At 41.6% G+C, this 23,248-nt stretch overlaps 1 protein-coding gene and 1 long non-coding RNA gene across 3 annotated transcripts; one reads left to right on the forward strand and one right to left on the reverse strand.

The window, feature by feature from the left end:
• Window positions 1–107: 107 nt before the first annotated feature.
• On the forward strand, window positions 108–9,750 carry fbxl22 (F-box and leucine-rich repeat protein 22). The gene is made up of 2 exons (XM_058646164.1): window positions 108–1,841; window positions 7,340–9,750. Exons 1-2 carry the CDS (start codon window positions 1,504–1,506, stop codon window positions 7,686–7,688), a joined length of 687 nt encoding a protein of 228 aa, XP_058502147.1. The 5' UTR covers window positions 108–1,503; the 3' UTR covers window positions 7,689–9,750.
• Window positions 9,751–16,661: 6,911 nt separating this feature from the next.
• On the reverse strand, window positions 16,662–22,146 carry LOC131470357 (uncharacterized). Of its 2 annotated transcripts, none has more exons than XR_009241882.1 (4): window positions 22,038–22,146; window positions 18,936–19,022; window positions 17,215–17,302; window positions 16,662–16,924 (listed from the first exon to the last, which is right to left on the reverse strand). It is a non-coding gene; the product is annotated as an uncharacterized LOC131470357 (long non-coding RNA). The 2 variants fall into 2 exon arrangements; XR_009241881.1 differs by lacking the exon at window positions 22,038–22,146 and adding an exon at window positions 19,269–20,461.
• Window positions 22,147–23,248: the final 1,102 nt, after the last annotated feature.

The raw sequence follows: 23,248 nt of genomic DNA on the forward strand, positions 1-23,248 counted from the left end.
GAAGCACACTTTTACAAATGTCAAACTATAGTCTTCAAGTATTGACATTTTTCTGCATCTGTAATCTGAATTTTAACAAAGAACAACCTTAGCAAAGAGAGGGCAACATTCTTATCCTGTCTTTTTATTCTCCATTCCCTGTAGAATGGATAACCCCCCCACACACACTCGTCTAAGAGCTTCCTCCAGGACACGTGCGAGCTCGTCGTCCCTCTGACTCAGACAGGAACATGCTCTTCTCTTCTGTGCAGCTGCTGCTCTTCACATCACCTTCCTCACAAGTGGTTGTGGACTTGCTACTTTTTTCTCCAGTAATGACAGTGTGCTCCCATTGGGTTTCTTCACATCAGGTTTGGTAGAGGACATCATGACACCATGAGTCACAGTACACAGTGTGATCAGCCTCCCAACTGCATTATTTCCCAGTGTGTCATGCAATTTCTTTTAAAGACTTGCAATAATAAGTAGAACATAAAATGGCTGGTAATGTGATATCGAGTGATGCCAGAGATACAACATAATTGTGCTTTTCCTTCTGTCATTATCATCTGACTCAGAGTTCACTGTGTTCCGTCACGTAAAGTCCTGTGTGCTAATGCCTTTTCTAAAGAATCAAGATAACAGCCAATCAACTTCATGACCTAGATCTGAAAGTCTTACCATTAACGATTTTTGACTTTGAGCAACATGCAATGAGTGGTGGTGCAAGTAGCAATTTGTGTCACTGAATGTTTTTTACACATTCAATTTTAAATAAGGGTGAAGGAGAGGCTGGAGAAGTTTATCTCACAATCCGAACTTTCTTTAACAACACTCTTTATATCTTTTTATTTTATCCATCATTCTGTAGAATCCAAACATCCCCTCCATACAGTTAAGGTTACATTTATGTCTGATATGGGTTTTCCCCACAAATGAAGTTTAATTACCTCATTAGAAGTTAATTAAAAAACGATATCTACACCTCCCTTTATGATTAATGCGGGATGTGAAAACAGACTTCTGGTGTCAAACTGCAGAAACATAATTTTGCACATTAAGCAGTAGAGAACAAAAGAGTAAAGCAGCCAATGAAACATGCATTTTAGTGGATTAAAGCCTCAGCAACAGCTGCATAATTTAACACGGGACATATTCATTGCAGTTGCAGGACTATTGTATTGCAGTGCATCGCAGAGGTAGAGTGTACTTTTTGTAATTCACTGTGTGTCTGTATTTGAGAATTGGGCCAGGATAGTGTAAACATCTGTCTGCCTGTTGAGAGCCGTGACAGATGGAAAAGGGGAGCGTATGGCTCAAACACTACCATCTTTGACCGTACCAACAGTTGTCTTCCCAAAATAGCCGACACTCCACGGCCTTATATGTGCAGGCCTCCAGCATGTGTCTGAGAAGGCATCATGTATCTAGGCCACACAATACACGCTGCAGGCTCATTGTTGCTGCCTACCAGCAGGCCTATCACTCCCTCAGGCCTCTCTGTCTGTCTTGGAACTGCTCACAATGCACCTCACCCAGCTCAACCACGAGTGCCTCCTCCACCTCTTTTCCTTTCTGGACAAGGATAGCCGCAAGAGTTTGTCCCTCACCTGTCATGGGCTGCACGAGATCTTCCTGGACCCCTGTCTCTGGGATCTACTACACTTCAGCTCCCCATGTCAGCTGAGGAGAGACAACTTTGTGCTGGGACCCTCACTGCGTTACTTGACTATTTGCTGGTATTCCAGCAGAGTCCTGCAAGTGTGCAACATCGAGGACTGGCTGAAGACCTCATTTCAGAAGGACATCTGTAGTAAACATGAGCGCCTGGTCAGCACTTTCCTGGGCCAAGTCTGCCACACGTGAGTGTTAATATCAAGAGCTTATCTTGTCTGATAGTTAAACTGTCAATGCAGTGATCACCAATTGATTAGCTCAATAGATTCAAGAGAACTGGAGACTTAATTGAGGACGTCTTTGTGTGAAAACGTTTCTCTGTGACTACCTTTGAAAAAATATCCTGAAATTCACAGCAAGGAAAGTTAGGATGTTGATTAATGACCTGATGATGGGGTCAGAGCATGAGGTTACCAACCTCAATTATGCCCATTGATGCCTATTCAAGACCATTTTTAAATGAATGATCAGACAACTATATCTCAAAAACACCCAGGATGACATGAGAAATCCAGGCTTGATCGAGTCCACGCCGGCTTTTGTTTCACATAAACCGAGTTAGGTTTGGCTAATTCATTTCAGCTTTAAGTCATTCAGGTGCAGGTTCAGTGTTAATAGTTTTATATGTTTGAAGATAATGCAAACTTGCTGATGGTGAAGTGGAGAAGAGGCGCACTGCTCATTTTATGTCATGAATCCGCTGAAGTCCCATAAGGAAGTGAAGAGTTTATGAACACGACACTGCTGTGATAAAACCGACAACAGAGGAAAGAAGGCAGAAGGAGACTAACTAAACACATGAGAGGACTGAAAACATAAATATGTAACCACTTCTTTGAGACTACGCATGCACAATTCATGTAATAACTGACAAGCACTGGCACTAATTACGACACAGAAAGAGAGGGCATGTTCAAAGAGGGATTTCTGAAGTTCACTTTATCTGTGACATGTGTGACGTTATTATTTTAATCATTATTCAGAGGATAATGATGCTTTGAACCACACTGAACATTAGTCCATTTCTTCCAAATGCACTCACTGCGACTTAAGATATTGTAATGTTCATAAGGGGGAAGAAACTCAGACTAAAACTGACCCATAATTCACAGGTTACACCAGGTTAATTCAAGACATGCGTGAGCATCACACACACACACGTGTTGTCTGAGTCACATTATTCCAATCTAAATACCAACGATCAGAGGATTTGACAGACATGAAAAGAACAAAGCTGTCGGTGCCCTGAGACTTTGTAATAAAATAACAGCTTAGAGATACAGGGACGAGTGATGAAGTGGAACCACAGCCTCAACACCTCTCACTTTATGATCATTGATGCATGATGATTTAATATAGATAAAGAACACTGTTCCCCCCACTGTCCCCCCCACATCATTCATTATTATTATAACGATAGAACAGACTTGTGGTCAAAATGTCAATAGTGTCGAAATTGATTTTTCTTATTTTAGACCATGAATCTAATCGTAATGTGATACACTATATTTTTTCAGTTCCAGATACCTGTGACTAAATGTTTTGAAATTGCACTTATTTTGCACTTGTTCATTATATTTTTTGTAAAAAAGATGCTCCATTAACAAAAACATCTGGAGATCTTGTCATTATGCTATTATTTAACTGGTCCGGCCTCACTTGAGATCAAATTATCTGTGGCCCTAACTGAGTTTGACACCCCTGACCTAGGTTTTATAAGAGCCCTCTGATCTCACACTACATCAAAACATAGAAATACAGTAGTGGCATGGTATGTACTGAATGTATAACTCAACGACAAATCAACCAAAATCAGTGGCGCAACAAAAACAAGACATACAGTAAGAGAACATGAACAAAACCTAATACTGTTCAGATTTAATCAAATATATTCAATTGTCCCCCACAGAGGAAATTTGTCTTGTGCAACAGTTTAACAACAGCTACAGAATAATACACAGCCAGACACGAGAGAAGAATATACATTTACAGAATATAAATGACACAGAATATAATAAAACACAATTAAAATAAACTGAATAAAAAGGTGGATATTGCAAGTGTAGAATATTAAGACTAAAACACAGTAAACAACAAACCAGTGCCCACAAAGTAAAATGTGCGAGAGACCTGTTGACAGTGCTGATAAAAAAACAGTGAACCTGTTATCTTGTTGAGAAATGGTTTTACAGGTCATTTATAATCCTTTTTCTTCCTTTATATCCTGTCCTGACCATGTATAAAGAGACATACTCTGTTAAATAGCACATGCTCATGTCATCTTGTTTTTTTCCTCTCACTTTCAAATTCAAGGTTATATAAAACATCCCACTCCCACTGACGGTAAGAGTATGGAGAAGCCACATAAACAAAATAAGATGTCGGACTAGGAGAGGAGTAAATGGTTTGATGCATTTAAAACTGTACATGAGAGTGTATTCACTCATTTAGTCAGGCCCTGCAGCTGCTTTTAGGAGGATGTGAAGGAGGAGGCTGGTGCCTGAGGTGTCACTGTTATGTGTTACAGAAAAAAAAAAAGGTCTTGAAGGCAAATAATTAACATTTGGTCAAATGAGGCTCAAACAAGGGTTTCCAGGGTCATTAACATCGACCACAGGGAAGAAAACTGTTTTGCTTGACATGGCACACGGCTTACTGAAACTGTTAGTGGGCAGCAGGGAACAAAATCATTAGAAGCAGATGGTGTATCTGGAACCGAAAAATGACACATCTGTGGGACATGAGACTGATTCTATTAACTAACATAACTGTGGTCAGATAGATCAAATTATGTTCATCGAGTGATGTGACACTTGGATTGGAAAGGTCAGTGAAACGTAGCTTTGTTGGCGTTTGGCCTCGTGTTTGCGTGGCTGGCCGACTGCACGTGGGAGTGAGCCCGGAGAGACATAATGAGGTCCCTGGATAATTTCTTCACTGTAGCCAGAAATAGTCATCAATGCGAGGGAGCCGCGTGGAGGAGAAGAGGGCCTGGCTCATAGGGTTCAGAGTATGACCCATGTGAGGATTTCCTGTATTGTGAAAACTAAGATGCATGAGCTCTGTGACCAGTCAAAACTGGATCCACCTACTTTGTCTGGGACTGGTATCGCAATGGGAGGAAGACACGCTCCCTGCATACTGATAAACCCTCCCAAATAGTCTGAGTGGGAAGAGAAGAAAGCAAGTGCACGTGACACAGTGGGAGGGGACATGGAGAAGCTGTGGGGGTGATAAAGAGTGATTTAGCCGCAGACCCTCCCAGTCAGCTGCAAACTGGAGATTTACACAAGCAGGTGGAGCCTACAATTGGCTCTTTGTTGCTGTTGGAGGAATGAACATGTGCGTCTGTCTCTGCCTGCCTCTTCCTGGATAAGAAGCCACGCAAACTCTGACGCCAAGCTCGTGTCTTGCTCTTTTTCCTTTTTTTGTCCTCATGGAAAAAACTATAAAACATAATCAGTCAGCCTCTTTATCGTGCAATTTCCAGTGTAGTTTTCCTCTCACACCAGATGACTACAGTAAATCCACGATCAAGGACACAGTTGTTTCAATTTTCACAGTCTCAAGGTCACGTTTTTTTAGAATTATACAACAGGAATTAACATGCTGAGCATGCCGTGTCGTGTGGGCAGCACAGGAATCTTTTGACTTTTATGGTCAAACATTTGTCAGTGTGGTTTCACTTCACATTTGAATAAAGTGGTGCTTTTAGCTTGTGAAAATGAGTGAACATTCACGCCAAAGTGTCACCTGCCGGCTGCTTTACAACGCATCCACAAACGGTGAAAGATTCCCAAAGCTTATGGAGCATGTTTAAAGGAAAGAAATTTGTGCTCTTAACAAACCAAACGAGCGGAATGTTAAATACATGTCTTATAGTTGCACTCAGAGTTCACTACATAATTTGATCAGATGGAATAACCACCACGAAAGAAACCAAATAGATAATTAGAGAGATGATTACAGGTTTGTGGTGCCGTGTTCCACATGTGCTCAACCCAGACCAGACTGTGCTGCACGCAGACAATTCTGTGACGATCTATCAAGATAGATAGATAGATAGGTATAATAAAGAGAGGTGCATTCAGAGGGAGGATTATCAAAGGTTCATTAAAGTTTAATAACTATCATGTTCGCCTTCACACTAGCTGCCATTATTAGAAAGCAACCCAATCTCTAAATGCCAGCAGCACTGAGCTCATGTATCAGCACCTTGCTGCTCCTCCTGCTGCTGCTGCTGCTTCTTTTCTTTTTTCCCTTTTTTTTTTTTATTAATGTCAATACTTTGTCACATCCACTGATAAAATCCCAGTGGAACGGGACACGTGGACTGACGTGTGCAAACCCATGTCCAGAGGTTACTGGGACATTTGCAAGCAGCAGGACTACGTGAGGCTCACATGTGGGACAGTGGTAAGATTACGTAAGTGTTTATGTAATCGGCATCAGTAAACGTGAGTGACATCATGCTGCCATCGGGCTGCCAGCCTGCCAGTGTGGCCGCCCTAAACTCACTGATAATGGGTGGAAACTGCTTTTTCACTGTAACTAGTAATTCCCTGCAAAACTCAAAATGAGACAATGGTTTTCACCTCACAAAAGCACGTGAAAGGGCAGATAAGTCCAGTGGGACAAAGTGTGAAGAAAAATACCTTGATCTACATATTAATTGGCTTCATATCACATGGATATTTAGGCTTTACTTTTGTTTGCGCTACCATCCTGTTGCTACAGCAGTGCATTTCACAAAGCGATGCATACACCGACACAAAGGAGACAGAGTGAACGGTAGAGGCGTGGGAGGGTCTTGAGAGTGTCAACATCCTTTCTGGTATGCAAAGGCCACTGCAGTCCCCTGACACGCTCAGAGGAATGGGAGGGGAGACAGACAGAAGGAGTCCTGCATTTGTTGCACTCTTCAGTCTCACCATTAGATGTCACTAATTCTTAGACATGTAAATCTTCCTAAAGTGTCAAGGTTTTTTTGCAAGCATGTACTGGTGAAGGAAGCTGAATGTTGCTGCTGAACATGCCTCACCTCACCCTCCCCTTTTAAGTGTATTGTCACTATGTAGCTTTCAGCGAGCATCAGTGCGTGGGGCAGCAAGATTTGGGATTTGACTGTTGACTGTTTTAGAAACAGGAAGGTCAAAGACGTCACCTGCAGTCGGGCACCTAACCGGTGTACCCTCATGTTCTGTGCTTTATCCTATATTTAGCTCTGAATGGGAACATCATTTACAAAATTGACATCATGTTCTATTGAAGAGGACCTGAAACTAGCCAACTAACTCCTCCGGAAAATGAAATGAGAATTAGGCTCATTTTATTTCAAGTGCTTCCTCTGCCCTGCTTCGGTCCTGCTTCACGTTTGAAAATGGAAGATTATGTTTCATATACTGTCTTTGTTCACTCGCCCTCTACTCATCTTCTACCGCTTTATCCTCCATATGATGGGTGCCAATCTCGGCTGACATACAGTGAAAGGCGGGGTACGCCCTGCACAGGTCACTGGTCCATCACAGGGACACACATAGACACAAACAATCACCCACTCTCACACCTACGAGTCTTTTTTCAAAAAAAACAAAAAAAACGATTGCTGTTAATTGCTGTTTGATAATCATGTGAGTCATCCTGTCACTGGATAATAATGTCACCTCTGCTGTTGTTACCACAGGTGTCCCACCCTGCTCGAGTTAACCCTGTCCGGCTGTGGACACATCACTGACCAGGATGTGATCTCTGTGCTGCAGAGCTGCAGGAGGCTACGCTTTCTGCACCTGGAGAACTGTGTCCGCATCACCGACCGCAGCCTGGAAGGTGTGGCGGCTCATGGAGACAGTCTGGAGGAGGTGAAAGTGGACTTTTGCAGGAACATCACCAAGGCAGGGCTGCAGGCTGTCAGGGAGAAGAGGCCGGGCCTCCAGCTGAGCGCAGAGAGAAGTGCTGAGCTCATCCCTGACAGCAAGCCTGAGAAGAAGGTGCCACTTAGGAGGACGCTGCAGAAAGTCCTGCAGTTCTCCTGAGCAAAGAGCTGCACGGCAAGAAAAAGCACGTGGACATCATTTTAATTTGTCTGTAATTGTATTTGTTTCTTTAATGTACATTTCTGTTGTGTTTGAGTTTTCTTTTGCTATCTTCTATCCTTTTTATACCACATATTTTCTCATTGAATATGAATATTTTGAAGCTTTATTCCATGTTGCTCTAACAAAAGAGTTTAATCCAAAAAAAAATGGTCTTATCAAACCTTAACCTTATATATTTATTTATTAATCAACATAGCATTTTGGTTGTATTATTTTTATTTTTATTTTTATTTATGATTATATGATTTGATTTGTCATGTGCAACTACACCACTAACAGAAATGGCACATCCTGTTTGTTTCATCCATAAAAACATTACAAATAGTGCTCTGTTTTATAAAAGGGGTTATGTGCTGGACTATTTATTGGCCAGTGCAGTTGCCTGGCAACCAGGAAGAAATTGTCTCCCTGTAAATGACAAATCATATGTGTTTTCCACATAGTTTGTGTGTGTGTGTGTGTGTGTGTGTGCGTGTGTGTGTGTGTGTGCGCGCGTGTGTATGAAAACAAAAGAAGTGAATTGTGTTCATTTCTTAACTTTGGAAGCGTCAGCCTGCTCCAGGTTCTTATTGACTGGTGGTGACAGGCTGGTGTCAATCATCTCACCTCATGCTATTAAAAGCTTTGATAATTTGATGAAATAATCACTGGTCTCGAGACAGTGTTTACACACCTCCACAGGACAAAGGAACAAAAGTAATGCGGTTGCACTCTTTTCTCTTGTGGTAAGACGTGTTGGTACAAGGACGAGCTGTTATTGGAATCATATCATGTAAGACTGTGAGACATGTGAAAATAGGTTGATTCAGGGAGAGTATATCTAAATGCCATGTGACTATTCCACTGCAGGCTTCTGCTACAGAGTGCTCCACATCCTGTTATGTTTAAAGGCTGACCATATGTTCTCACAAAAGGTCAACGTGTGCTTTTATGTTATTTTCTGTCCTGGCATTTTTTTTCTAGTAGCAAAATCAATTTAACCTTTTTATCCTTTTTTTATGACGGACATTAAAGTTCTTCTCCGGATCTCCTTCATCAGAAACCCACAGAAACTCTTGATGATGATTATGACTCCATGTAGAAATCTGCTATAAACAGTTCCACATTGATGTTCATATTACTGCAGATTTATGTCACCCATGATTGTAACTTGTGTGTAGACACTTTTTGTGACAACCTTATTTTGTAAAATATTTAATAATAAATATTAAAAAAAAAACTAAATATATGGATTTGAAGATTTGAAAACATACTTTTTGGTAGTATCTAACATATTAAGCCATTGTATCTTCCCGCAGGGTGGATGACATGCACTGCATCTGACACATATTTCCCAAACCAAGAATAACTCTGGCTCTTTTCAATAGTTTCAACGTTTAACAGCCAGAAAACATGTTTATTGTTCCAACACCGGTGTGAGGTTGTAAAAGCACTCTGTGTTCCAGGTGTGAAGATTCCTGTCGACAAACCTCAAAGACAATTAATTACAGACCAGAGACATGTAACAAAGCAACATTGTCAAAGCGTCACAGCCCTGCTTGTTTCTACGAGGCACAGTTTTTCAACATGTTTTCCTGTGATCTTCAAGATGGCAGTCAGATGCGCGGCCATCATGGTGTTTTGCTGTGCAAGCCACTGTGAGGCAGCTGCCGTCTCTGTCACCACACCAACACTGATGTCTCATGTCGCACTGTATAGCCCCCCTTTCCACCTATGGTCCAAGTCTACAGTTTAGGTTGGTTGACTCGTGCAAAATATCCAATTATAAAAATTGGTGAATGGAATTTTCCCAGCACGACCTGAATCAAATTCAAGGAAAAGTAAACAACAGTCAAATGTGAACGTCCGTGTAGAGCTGAGCAAACATTTTCTACGTGTCGATATTAAAACGACACATTATATAGAGTTTCGGATATTCACGTCTCAAACGTTTATTTTGATGCCAACAGAATCTCGAGCATTCACGTCATGCGCTGACCTTATTTCCTGCACCGAGACATGTTCATGCAAGAGCTGTGTAATGTAAAACCACCAGGATCAAATGGACCTCCACATGTGTCTGAACACACTGTGCAGGGTAAAAAAAAAAAGAAAAAGAAACTCTGCCTGAGGTGGAATAGACTGGGTTCGGTGGTTGACACTAACTCTGTCTTCAAACAGACCACACTTTGCAATTATATCCCTCCTTTATGAGAAGAGGCTGCCAGAGGGTTCTAAAACGGCTTAAGTTTAATATTATGCCAGCACTTCTCTGGTTATAAGTATCAATCAAGAGGATTTTTTTCTTTATTTTTTTCTATGAAACTCACTCATCTCCTTTTCTACCGCTTTATCCTCCACATGAGGGGGTTCTTTATGAAAGTGATTCAGAAAATGCTGTATTTTATGAATACCTTTTTTTCCTGTTTGTTGTCAGCTGTGCAACTCAACCACAGACAACTCTAAATTGCTTTGATTCAGCATCTGTAGGTTTTGTACTGACGTGCTTTTCCACAAGACGTCAGCTAATCCCGCCAAGTCGTTTGAGCCTGGAAGCGGTGCATCATGACCGGAGGAAACATTTAAATCATACACCAAAGTGGAAGTGCCAGTAGTACCACGTGGAATATTCCATCACATGTCAAGCACTCACAGTGTCACACACGTAAGTATTATCAGCCAGATCTAAGCAAAACTGCACACTGGAACAGCATAATAAATGTTGTAAAAGTTATAATAGTGTCATAGAGGAAGACGTACAATGGAGTACTGAATAAATGTACTTGGTTACGTGACAATGCAGATTCTGTGCCTTCACTGACACAACTCAGATGAAACAAACAGCAATATTTCCATTCTGTAATCTTGGACAGAAAATCATATTAAAGGCCATTTCAAAGGCCTTTGACTAAACTGTCTGAATCTGTTACTCGCACTGTTACTCATCAAAATAACACATTTCATTTAACATCATTTCAGGCATGAGGAACAGTTCTCATCAGTTGATTTTATTTTTTAAGTGCAATGATGAAAGAATAGCTCTTTCCCTGAGTGAGATTTTTTTATTTTTTTTTATTTTATCTGTCTCAACAGGTGTCAATCTATGACCAGAGAGGAACAACGTCTACTAAGAAGAACTTGGATCAAAGAAAATACTTTCAGCTCTCTGCGGGCACGTGGCCTGATTCAGGAGGGGAAGGTCAGTCAGTGTGGAGTCCCTACACATTTCCTGCACACAGTGGTGACGCTGAGCAGCTTTCCTTTGTGAAAAGCAGAAGAAAAAAAGCCCAGACGGTAGACAGAAGTCTGGATCTATTAGCAGGTTTGTGCTAAAACTGATTCTTGCAGGTGAAAATAAAGTAACAGAGAAAAAACAATCACAGTTCCATGTGTGTTCTGTGTGTGATGCCATTGAGAAACACAGTTTATTTAATTTCCTCAAGCTCTAGTAGTTGCCATGTTTGTTTGGTTTTTGATGTACCATTGTAAACCATTTAACCAATGATTTAATTAAATGTATTATCATTTTTCCTTTCCGTTTTTGAGGGAACAAGCAACAGCATTGCCTTTTCTTGTTTGGATACACCTTGTGGCACCTTAATTTATCCACAACACAAAACAGTTGCTGTCAGATAATAATAATATATATATAAAATGTGTATATGTGAAGACATTACATTGATAGTAGCAGTAGCTGTATTACTGTAAAATGATCTCCTTATTATTAGCACACAATTACTATTATTATTATTATTATTACCAAGGTAGAAATTGTTACTATACCGCAGGGTTTCTCAATCCTGGTCCTGGTGACCCACTGGCCTCCATGTTTTAGAGGTTTCCCCGCTCCAACACACCTGATTCAAATGGTCAGCTCGTCAGTAAGCTCTACAGAAGACTGATGACCTATTTATTTGAATCAGGTGTGTTGGTGCAGGGAAACTTCTAAAATATGCAGGGATGTGGGTTCCCAGGGATTGAGAAACCCTGCTATACTTTAACCATGTTGTTACTATGTTACTGTAATGCTGCGGCTACTGTAGCTTCAAACAGAGATAATGGACTGGCTTTAAAGGTCTTGTGAGCTCATTTTCTTTTCACCCCCACACGCACCGAGGTTTTCATGTTCAGGCCTGTAATCTTCAGACGCAGCCAATCCTGCCTTGCTCGAGGAAATCTATCAGATTTTGTGCAACACTTGTGGAGCAACAAGGCGTTCTATTCCTTTTTTTCCCCCATATACTTCCTGATCTCAAAAGCCAGTTTATGGTAGTATACGGTAATCTAGAATGCTGCAGCTGCTCAGTGGGTTCAAACACGTTCCAATGAGCCAGTGGTTACGACCTTAAAACACTGACAAGGCTGCTTTTTCAAAAACAGGAAATTCCCAGTACAGATATGTTCAAACCATCCTGTCAGTCAGGTTTTATCAACCATTTGATAACTGTTCCTGGATGCAAGAGGAAGTTTATATGATTATGAAACGAGTCTGTGAAATGACAAAGAAGTTGTTTACTTGTATGCAACTTAACAGAGTTGGTGTCACGATGTGTCCATGACGGAAACAACATGTCATCTGCATTCTGCCATGAGCAGGAGCAGATTCACTCATGTCAAGAGAAGATGCTCTTTCTCCGAATGACAGCAGGCAAAAAATCCAGGGTGTTATCTTTGGGATTCATGTCGCGAAAACACCGGTGTGAGGCTTCAGCAACACAGGTCTTTTCCCTGTGTGAAATATGAGCTGATGACGGCAGGATGCTGGCAGTAATAGAGGGTGTGGGGTGGGGGGTGGGTTGAAGCAGTGGTGGTAAAAGGGGCAGCTGTACAAGTCTTGAAACCCAAATTCAGCAGTTTCCTGACAGCCTTATAAGGTCAGCCATGGTAGGCATTTCCAGTATCCATCCACTGACGACTCACCCATGGATGGGAGGAGGGGAGGGGGGGTGATGAGGCTTTGACACGCGGAAATGATAAAAACGAGGCAGAGTCTGTGTTTTCTTCTCTGTTTTTCTTTTTTTTTGCGTGTTCTATTTGTGAGCTTGTATTGATCCTATCTGCCACATGTGAGCAGGACATGTGAGCTGTGCGACACAGAGCCATTAATCAGTAGCTGTGCTACTTTTTGTGACCTAAAGCTTTGTATTGTAAAGAGTCTCAGTGAGTTGTTGCCTGTAAACTGACTCTACAACGGCGATGAATAATGCAGCCGAGACAGTGGAGCATGTGTTATCTTCTCTTTAACGAGTTGTAAATTCTTAAGTTTCTATTATCGCGCATCAATATTAATGCAAGCATAATACGACCCCCTTACTGTTGTTGCACTTTTGTAATGCCAGTGAGATTGTGATACAGATGAAGTCCTGCTTCACCATGTTCCCATACGCAAGTTCTCCCACCTCTTTGTCCAGCACACAGCCACATATTTGAAAACGCAGTGTACAGTAGATACAGTTGGATTCCAATCTGTCTGTGGGAGATATTTCCATGTGACCACATGAGGATTGGAATGCAGAGAAATCTTATCTGGTTTTCAGACGCATGAAGTGACAAGTGTTAACACCTCTGAACCTGAGATGTCTGTGCAGAACTCCCTGTTAAATATGGGAATACTTTATCACCATGCAGGGATGATTCAGTCTCTGTGCTTCTGTGTGATCTCACACCTGCTGTGGTAGGTGTGAGCCATGCCCTCAGGGTCCTGCACATTCTATTTAATAATGTACAGTAGCCTGTGCTTTGGTCTATTACTCTGTATGTTTCAGGAGCAGGAGTCAGTATTATAAGCCAAAGTCTTTTTTTATTCATGTAAAATCTAGGGAACTCACAAGTAAAAGTACATAGATTAAGAGAAATTAAAACGAGCTGTCCATACCTGAGGCACTGCAGACGGCCACATACACACACGGTGTTATAATAGTATAATAGCAGTATTATGGTGGCCTCCACCAACCAAGGCCCTTGCCTAAGGTTCATATGAAAACCAAAGATGTTTAATTGTCAAGCCATTATATATGGGTAGTATATTCAATCTCTACCCGTAACTGCTCCACAATATCTCATTTTCAAATGATACACAGCAGAGACAACTGAGACGAGGAGACATGATGCAGTCCAGCATCCTTCCTCCAGGGCAGCGGGACAGAGACAGCTTGAGGACGCAGAGATTCCAGGGAGACGGTGAGACATTGTTTGTGTCTGTCACAACATGATCACCAAAAAGCCAACATAAACGGGGAGAAATAGACATGGCTTAGGAAATGCCTAACAGATGGAGGTTTGACTCATTGATTCATTGTTGGCAGTCTTTTCCCACGCTGGAAAACCATATCAAGATTTCATTACAGTTTTAAATGCAAACCTTGCTTATATAGCTCAGTATTAATCCTCTTTCAGCTAGATTTGACATACATCCTGTTAAAACGAGGATACCATATCTACAACAGTATATTTAACACTACATTACATTGCACGCAGGTTAGGTACCGTATGGCGAGGTAAATGCAACCATCATTTTGCTTTTATTTTATATTAAGATGCCCCAGGATGTGTTATTGACAGGCAAAGTCCAGTTGTTGTTGTTTTTTTTACAACAATATATATTTGTGCGCACATTTCGTCCTCTTTCTTTTGTGATACTTTCTGTACTATCTAATAATTCCAAATTTGATTTCCCTGTGGTTCTCCTCTAACTTGTTTTGGCCCGAGGCAAACATGAAATAGGAGGCAAGAGCACACAGAAGTGGGGCTACTGCTCCCCTGTGAGACAGAGGACGGGTCTATTTGTGGAGCTATTTCTGTGTCTGTCAGCCGGAGCGTCAACACGGGCCACAGAGCTGCGGCCCGGAGAGCATGTGAAGGAGTAACTGGAGCACTAAAGCTAGTGAAGGTGCTTCGTGGCTCGGCTTCAGGCTACGACAGAATCAGAGCTTGCCGCCGTGATATTGTACAACATGGGTAGGTTGGCTCCCCCCCCCCCCCCCCCCCCCCCGCATGTGACCAGGTAATGAGACACACCGACCACAAGGTTTCTTCCAGGTTGCCTGCTCAAATGGTCACAGTCTGCAGGGGGTGTAGGAGGACAGCCAGCTGCCTCTGACGTGAGCATGGATCACTGCTGAATGAGGCATGTGAGTCACAGCATGGGCACATGTGTGCGTGCGTCTCACAATGACAGGCTTTCAACTCCTGTTTATTTGCATAATAATGTTTCTAAGCTAGGGGAACAAGAGGAAAACAGCAAACAGGCCAATCTTCAACTTTGTGTGCCACGGGCAGCAAAGGTGGATCACCTCTGATTTCCTTGTATACGCGACAAAATGAAGAAGCCTTGATCTGAATGCATGCATGCTTACTTTTATGGGAGTTTGCTAACAAACAAACTGTCCCTGCCTTGTCATTAACCCCGTCATCTTCAGCGGCAAAAGACATGTTGTGATCCTATACTCTTTAAATAATACGATGAAAATAGATTTCCTACGTTTAAAATATCACATTTAATATACGCTGAGTGTTTGGTCAGTGACGTGATTCTCTCAGTCTTAAAGGAGTCTGAAAGTAATACCCTTTATCTAACCAGGAGCCATGAGTCCACAAAGAGGTGGTCCTCTCTGCTGAGGTCATCTTAGGGTGAGCAGAGAGATGACATCACTGAAAGCAACTTTCGGGAAAATGTGACAATAAATAGTCTCCACATGGCTTTTTTCTCACAGACATAGAGTGTGTGTACGTGATTGTCCTGCCTGCATTCCAGATCTGTCACATATTGAAAATGCACGGTGCAACAACAACAACCACACACTGATGTGCAGATTAAGTCCTGTATAAGGAAAGAATAGACAAACATTCCACTTGCAAGACTGCAACAACTGGTATCTGCAACTGCTGAACGATTAAAAAGTGCAATTAAAGGAATTGGTGATGGGATCCAGCGGAAAAGCTCTGTTTCAGCTTGTTTTCAGTGTGGTGCAGGTATTCATTTATATTTAACACGTTTTAACAAGTGTAAAGATTGTGTTTAAATGTGTCCAAACTTTTATAGACATGGGCTTTATATTTTGTTAGGCTACATGTCGTCACTGGACTGCACTGCACATGCACCTGAGCTGACGTACAGTGTTTCACAGTGAACCTTGTGTCCTCTGACCTCGCTCACAGGATTCCCTGCGTCACATATGGCTCCGGTGTGACATTTTAGCCGGATCTCCATGAATGTTTGAGAAAATGTATTCTCTGACAGGTCAAGCGAGACCTCACATTTCATACCTCTTGTGTCCTGTTACATTCTGACTCAATAGGCAGTGTCAAAGGTCAGGTCAGGTGTGGTAAAATTAGACAGAAGGTCTTTGTTCCCAGTACCTTTCCTGCTCAAGTGACTGAAAACTTTCCTATCAAATTTCAAAAAACGGCATTTCCTTGTGGGTTGACTGTATTCACGTCATGTGACTTGTAGTACAATTTGTTCTGAATGTTTTTTTGTTTTTGTTTTTTTTAATCGGGTTATGTAAGAGCTGTAATGTTCCAATTGTGTCACAAAATTAATTCAGGCTTGTATGGTTGATATGGCTGCAAGGAAAACAGAAGAACAAGTCCAACAACAACCTGCAGTGAATCAGAGGTTGAGTTGGTGATTTAAAACGTGTGAAGTGACAGTTACAGCTGAAACAAGAAATGTCACTTTTTTCCCACAGTTAAAAATTCAACTCATACAATACACGTCCCTCGTCCCGGAGTAACCTCTGGGATTCCATTAGCTCGCTCACAGATCTTACATTATTGGAGCAGATAACACTGACACAACACCGTACATGTAGTAGTCTCTTTAATGGTGGATGGAGATGTGTGTCGTTTTGCATTATCTTTAAGAGACACCTAGTAAACATGGGTATTTAAAGTGCACTGGAACATTTTCCTTTCACTTTATTGCATAAACCCTGACTGCCTCACACAGGCAGCTCCTGAGGACAAGGACAAATGAAAGGTCACCAGTAAGTGTGCATTCACTTCACTTCTCGAGTGTTTCCTTATCAGGTGCAAGAGAAAAAACTGTTGAGAGACACAAGCGTCATTTGTCATTTTGGGTCCAGCTGGTAATGTGTGGCTCTGCTTCCTGCTTCCTGCTTCCCTCTCTCAGCTGTTGAATCTCATTACTCTTCTTACATCAGTTACGTTGACCCCTCCACTATAACATACATCTGTAAATGAGATGCAGCGGAAATTGGATTACATCGTTGCCGGTTCGTTAATTAATTTGTGTAAGGTGGAAAGCGGCGCTTCCAAATCAAAATTTCCATTCATAAATATGCACTAATCCACTCATTTGCTTCTTGTAAAGAAATCTTGGACACTAATGCAAACACACTTATATACAGATAGATAGATAGATAGATAGATAGATACTTTATTCATCTCACAGAGAAATTCACAATTGACCGCAGTGTTACAGGCAGCAGGTACGCACACAAAACTACACAAACCCACTGACCTGGTGAAAGGACATCCCCCCGCCTCTCTTTCCTAAGACATACCAGCTCCTAGGCTCAGCCATCTGTGACACTGTGAACCTACTGACCCTGTGGAAAAGCAGACGTGTAAATTAGCCCGAAACCTTTTCTGAGGATCAGATGTCAAACTCATGTGCTTCTCTTTGTTTTGAGGCCATTTCCCTCAAGTTCACACCCCTTTACCAACATGCACGAGTGTCTGACAGGTTCAGAACTAAAATTAACCAGATTTTTCCCATTGCATCATGTGTCCTCCTTACGCAATAATGTGTCTCCCTGTCTCTGCTCCCTGATTGAGAGTTATTTAAATATGCATACCCACATAAAAGAGTTTTGCATTGCTATTACCAAAACACACTGTATATTGTCTGCATATATTAATGACTGGAGGAACTGAGAAGCTTCATCTGATGAAATAACCCACAGTCTCACTACATGGACACATCTTATTGAATAAATTAAAAGAATATAGGCGTAGCTCGGGTGTGAATTCTAAGTTCAAGGAGATTCACATGAACAAAGAAAAATGCATTAATGAAAACAATTGTACTGCACGGGAACAGAAAGCCTTGAGGCGTGCAGCAAAAGAACAAAAAGCTGTAATGATCAGTGTCCTTGAGTGGTTCAATTTGTGCCAATACACAATTAGCTGCGTGACCATTAAACTGTTAAACCAGGGTCAGAGCTGAGCTCCGGCTGATGTTGCCCGAATTCAGAAAGTTCATGGGCCGTGGGGAAGGTTTTGAAGCAAAATATGGTAACAGCAACTTTGTCCTGACTGCGAGGTTTGTGCCCAGAGAGCAGCCCCCCCATCCCCCCAAATCCCTCTCCCCCCATCACCACTACTCTTTAGGCTGCTGGCAGATTCATTTGTGCTTGACCTAGTTAATGTCTCTGGAGAGACGGAGGAGTAAACACACGCAACTGCTCGTTTTCCAGAAAACGTGGAATTTTCCACACTTCACCCGCCCAGTTCACAGGCCGGGCCAGTGTCCACAGACAGAAGACTGAAGCGCTGCAGGGGAAAATCCCAAACATTTGACCATTTCATATGCCTGATATTCAGTCATTAAATTGCTTTTTTTGCCTGTAGTTTCAAAATATTCTATTCGGGTGACATTGGAATGTTACAATTGTCTAAATCTTAAAAATACATTGAAAAAGCTGACATCCGTTTTTTTTTTGTGGATGCCTCGGTCTGGATCTAAATCCATGAACACAGCATGTGTGAGCCAGCATGCCATACCATAATAACAATACTATAAAAATGAAGCTAAACAGCATTTAAACAATATTTTCAACCTATACTGGCAATTTATTTTTCTTCAAAATGTCACAAGAAGACTGCATATGCAGGACACACACTGTCACAATGGTCGAGACCCGAGTTTTGACAGGTGGACACCTGCACAAATGTAATTGTTGCTCAATGGATTGTGCAGATTGGCTCACAGGAACATTTGATTAGAGCAAAACCTTCCACAATGTTACCAGTTATGTCAAAATATCAAAATATCCGTACTGTCTGTAGAGGACTTGATAGTTTGTAAGTGCACATAATACAAATGGCAAATACATGATCTGGTAAACTACAGCAGTATTTGGCCACAGTGCTCACAGTTTTATACTAAAGGTAAACAAACTAAAACATTGCACCTCAGGACTGAAACTGAAATCTGACAGTGACAGAAAAAAATATCACCTCATTATCATGTTCGCTGTGATGTCAGTGGCAGTTTAAAATTGCTGTCTGGATCTTCCAGCACTTGTTCATAGCTGTGACTTTTTCCTGAAGCACAGGGGGGAAAAAAAGAGGGGGGAAAAAAAACATGTTAATTCTCATAATCGGCCACGTGCTGTCTTCATGTCATGGCAGAGAAACACATAACCAATATGTGAAACATGAAGTCCTTTTTTAAAATACCTAAAAAAAACAACAACTCAAATTAGGATTCAGTGAAACATGATGTGGAGAAGTGACGATGATGATGATGATGATGATGACGATGACGCTGGTGCACATGTGAGTACTTACGGGTAAAGAACTGATGACATAAGGGACAGATGGGCGGGCGAAAAGGCTGAGGTGATTGACTCGAGGAATTAGCGGAAGGAGTATAAATACAGTATGTACTGAGCGTAGAGTGACGGGAGGTATGTCTGTGTGAGTGTGAGAGAAAAACGTTGCTGGGGGCAGAGGCGTGAGAGAGACAATGAGAGACAGACAGAGAGAGCGCGAGGGAGAGAGAGAGAGAGAGAGAGAGAGTCACGTGTATTCCAGAATAAGCACAGAGCTGCACCAGGGCGATGCAGCAGCAGCAGCAGTAAGTCAGACCCTCATTTCCTCAGGTTCCTCATGCTCCTTCCACATGTACTTTCTGCAGCAACCACACGTTGACACCTGTCCTCCTCCGCCGCCTTATCTCACTTCACTCCTCCAAGCTTCTCTCACTCTGCATCTCTCGCTTTTGAGAATCAGCCGCCTTGTGCACCCTGTCACCGCGGACCTGAACCATGCTGTGTGCAATCATTCGCCAGTGAATGTTTCTGACAAGACTTCATCCCTGCACACGACACTGTGAACGTGCAGTGTGTGTTGTCGACATTTGAAGTCCATTATATATGCACTGCCTCATTTCAGCTCATGCATAAAAAGAGGTGCATTAGTACAGGGTGCAGCCGTCAATTTAAGTGCCATCTTGATGTGTCTGTTGCAAAGGAGGTAATGCAGGAGAAGCAAGCTCCTCTCTGGCCTTTGTTGATCAGCAATGAATAAGATGCCAGGTAGTTCTTTGAAAAGGTTGGGATGACAGCCAAAGAAAAGAACTGTAACCTTAATGTGGGCCTCACAAGGTTATGCAAGTGCAGTGCAATAAAATACAAAAAAAAAAAATCCATGACGCTCTTGTTAAAGCTTTTCCGTGTTGGTATGGAAAGCAGAAACCTCACACCTGGGCTGTGACCAAGGACACGTGCTACCCACAAACAAACTCCGCGACTGAAGATCTGTTCCGAGTGGAAATCTCTGAGTTCTGACTCTTCAGCTGCACCGTGACATAGACTGTGATCCACCTCATAGCTCACATGACTAATATTATTTATGACATTCAACAACTATCACTGGCTTTTTATTATAGATGACATGATTAAGACGTAAGTAAGAAAGATAACAATAAAATGCACTTGCATTACTACACAATTAAAGCTTTTTACATAGAAATAATGATTTCAAAAACAATCAACAACTAAAAAACAAACAAACAAGTAGCTGGGTATAAAGCCCCTTTTCATGCCTTGCCTCGGCACGGCGCGGTTATTTTGCATTTCCATTGGCGATAGTACGGGCTATAGGCCGATGTATGTGTCTGAGGTGCACAACAACTGTCTTTACCAATTAAAACGCCACAAACCTTCTGTCGTGCAGCAAGAGCAGGCCTCTGATGAAGTGTCAGGTCAAAAGTAGCTATTAACTAACTATGATCATCTGCTCCTCTCTGAGTGAGGTTGGACGGCTCACTCAGAGAAAATTATCGGCCCATATCACACCACTTCTAGATACCATCTCGCGCTGAAACACCCACATAATGATCCCATAAAAGTGCGAGCAGAGGGAGCGTGGGTAGTTCTACATTGGACATAGAATTGGCAGCCAGCCTGTTGTCAGCCATCTCATCAGCTCTCCACATGAAGACCCACACCCAGACTTGGTCAGTCTACCAAGAAAATCTAGCAGGAGGTCTACATCATGTCTCCATGTTAGGACCATCAAATTATCTATTTCACACCATGTGATTACAATTCATGGAAGAATCAATATTTGAAGCTACAGCGTGTAACACGTTAATAATATTTGTTATTGTTGATATTTAGTGGTGTAATGGAATGTACTGAAGTACAACATTCATCTGTACTTTACTTTGTTATTTCTATTTCTAGCAACTTTTACTCTTACTCCACTACATTTCCTCTAACTCTCTTTGTTACTCGTTACTACCAAATTAAATCAGAAGAAGAAGTGTTGGTATTTATATTGTCTGTATTTATAAAGAGTAATTTTTTTCACTTTTCACTGAACCTCATTCACACTCTGCAGCATAGGGTTGTGTCTTGAAGTACATTTTATATCAGAAAATTACGTTTGCTACTTAAGTACAGTAAATGTACTATACATACTGTATACTTTAAGACTTTTACTGAAGTGTTATTATAAAAAAAAAATGACTTGTAAGACACTTGTACTTTTACTCAAGCATTCCTTTTATGTACTTTACACAAGACTGTTGATATTATTCTACCTCTGTGTGGTTTTTGTATGTTGCCTCATTCATCTGCAAACAGGCCTGACTGAGGGATCATTTGTGTATATACACTGTCAGTGCTGCAGGGGCAGGTGAAAGAAACCTTAACCCCATCAAATTGCTGAATGGCTGGGGTTTTTTGAGCAGTGAAATTCACTTCTAAAACCTGTGTTTTCAGTCATACTCCAACCTGTTTGGAGCTGTCTCGCTTTACTAGCGCAATGTCGCTATCTCCTCTATCTGTATTGACATAAATCAAATCTGTGCAGCACGGGAATATCGTTAAATCCATTAAGGCTTGATCAGCATTGAGTGAACTCATTTGACACTGGTTTGAATGTAACAAGAGTGGACCTACCAGTTCTCTCTTATCCAACCTTCACAATAAGATGACATTACACCTAACTCAGAATGTTACATCACATGAAAACAACATGTTTACTGACAAAAAAAAAGAAGCTTTAACAATGGTGGATCACATCAGAGAACAGTCTGTGCAAACTGACCAAAGTTCCAGCTCAGTGAAGGAATTGTTCAATGTGCTGCGAAGGCAACGCTCGGGGTGAGCTCACAGTCCTCTGCATCACGCTTTAGCCCTCCTCATCTGTGTGTGATGGAGCACTTACATAACCCAGTTAAAATATACCCCAGTCACATGTAACGTTCAGCCCTGCAGATAGATGTCCCACTGTTGCTCGAGCTGCTCTGGCAGCCATTCAAACATTAGAGTATCTACACACACACACACTCACACATGCAAAGAGAGGGAAAGAGGGAGATGGAGAGAAAAAGAGACAAAGAGACAGAGGGAGTTTTACTGCCAGACACTCAACTTCCTGCATGTGAACTACAGTGTCTGCGTGGAAAATGGTCAGAGTGCTTTCTCTCCCACTAAAGCGCATGTGACTGACAGAAACTGCCTGGACAGGAGAGAAACCACAGAAGGGGGAGTGAAAAAGTGCATGTCATTATGCCCGGAAGTCCAGCCTTTTAAAGTTACCCCCCAAAAAAAAGAAAAGAAAACCCACCCAGTATAACCTCTGCTCTGACTGCATAACCTCCAACACCAGTTCTAAATGCTATTGGCTGAGCCTTACCACACACAACTGGCACTGATACACTGCTGCTGCTGCTGCATGCCCACACTACGTGCAGTCACATTATCAGTCACAGATAGATAGATAGATAGATAGATAGATAGATAAATAGATAGATAGATAGATAGATAGATTTTGACTGATACATTAAGTGTGTACATATTTTATCAGCAGTTTAATTTGTAAGGGTTTGCCTTTAATTAAAAACAATTCATGTGAGATTTTTGCACGACACAAGAAATAACCCTAACCTTGTTAAAAAAGTAACTAAGTAACTTTTAACCTGAGTACATTTTAAACAAGCTACTTTCTTACTTTAACTTAAGTTAAACCACTGCTTTCACTTGGACTCAAGTAAAATGTTATCAAAATAGTGGTACTTTTACTTGAGTAGAATATGTCGGTCGATAGATAGATAGATAGATACAGTAGATAGATAATACTGTACGCATTAAGGTTTTAATCCTTATCCACGACCTTGAAGATCTTACAGGAAAAGTTATGTAACAGTGTGATTACACAGCTATGAATCACCACATGGACTTAATATTTTGCAACGGCACACGCTGCACATCCAGTCTGTGCATGTGTCTTGAAGGTCTGATCCAGCGCCGTCACGG

This window comes from Solea solea, chromosome 12 (genome assembly GCF_958295425.1).
Source record: "Solea solea chromosome 12, fSolSol10.1, whole genome shotgun sequence".
In the NCBI taxonomy this organism is placed as follows: Eukaryota; Metazoa; Chordata; class Actinopteri; order Pleuronectiformes; family Soleidae; genus Solea; species Solea solea.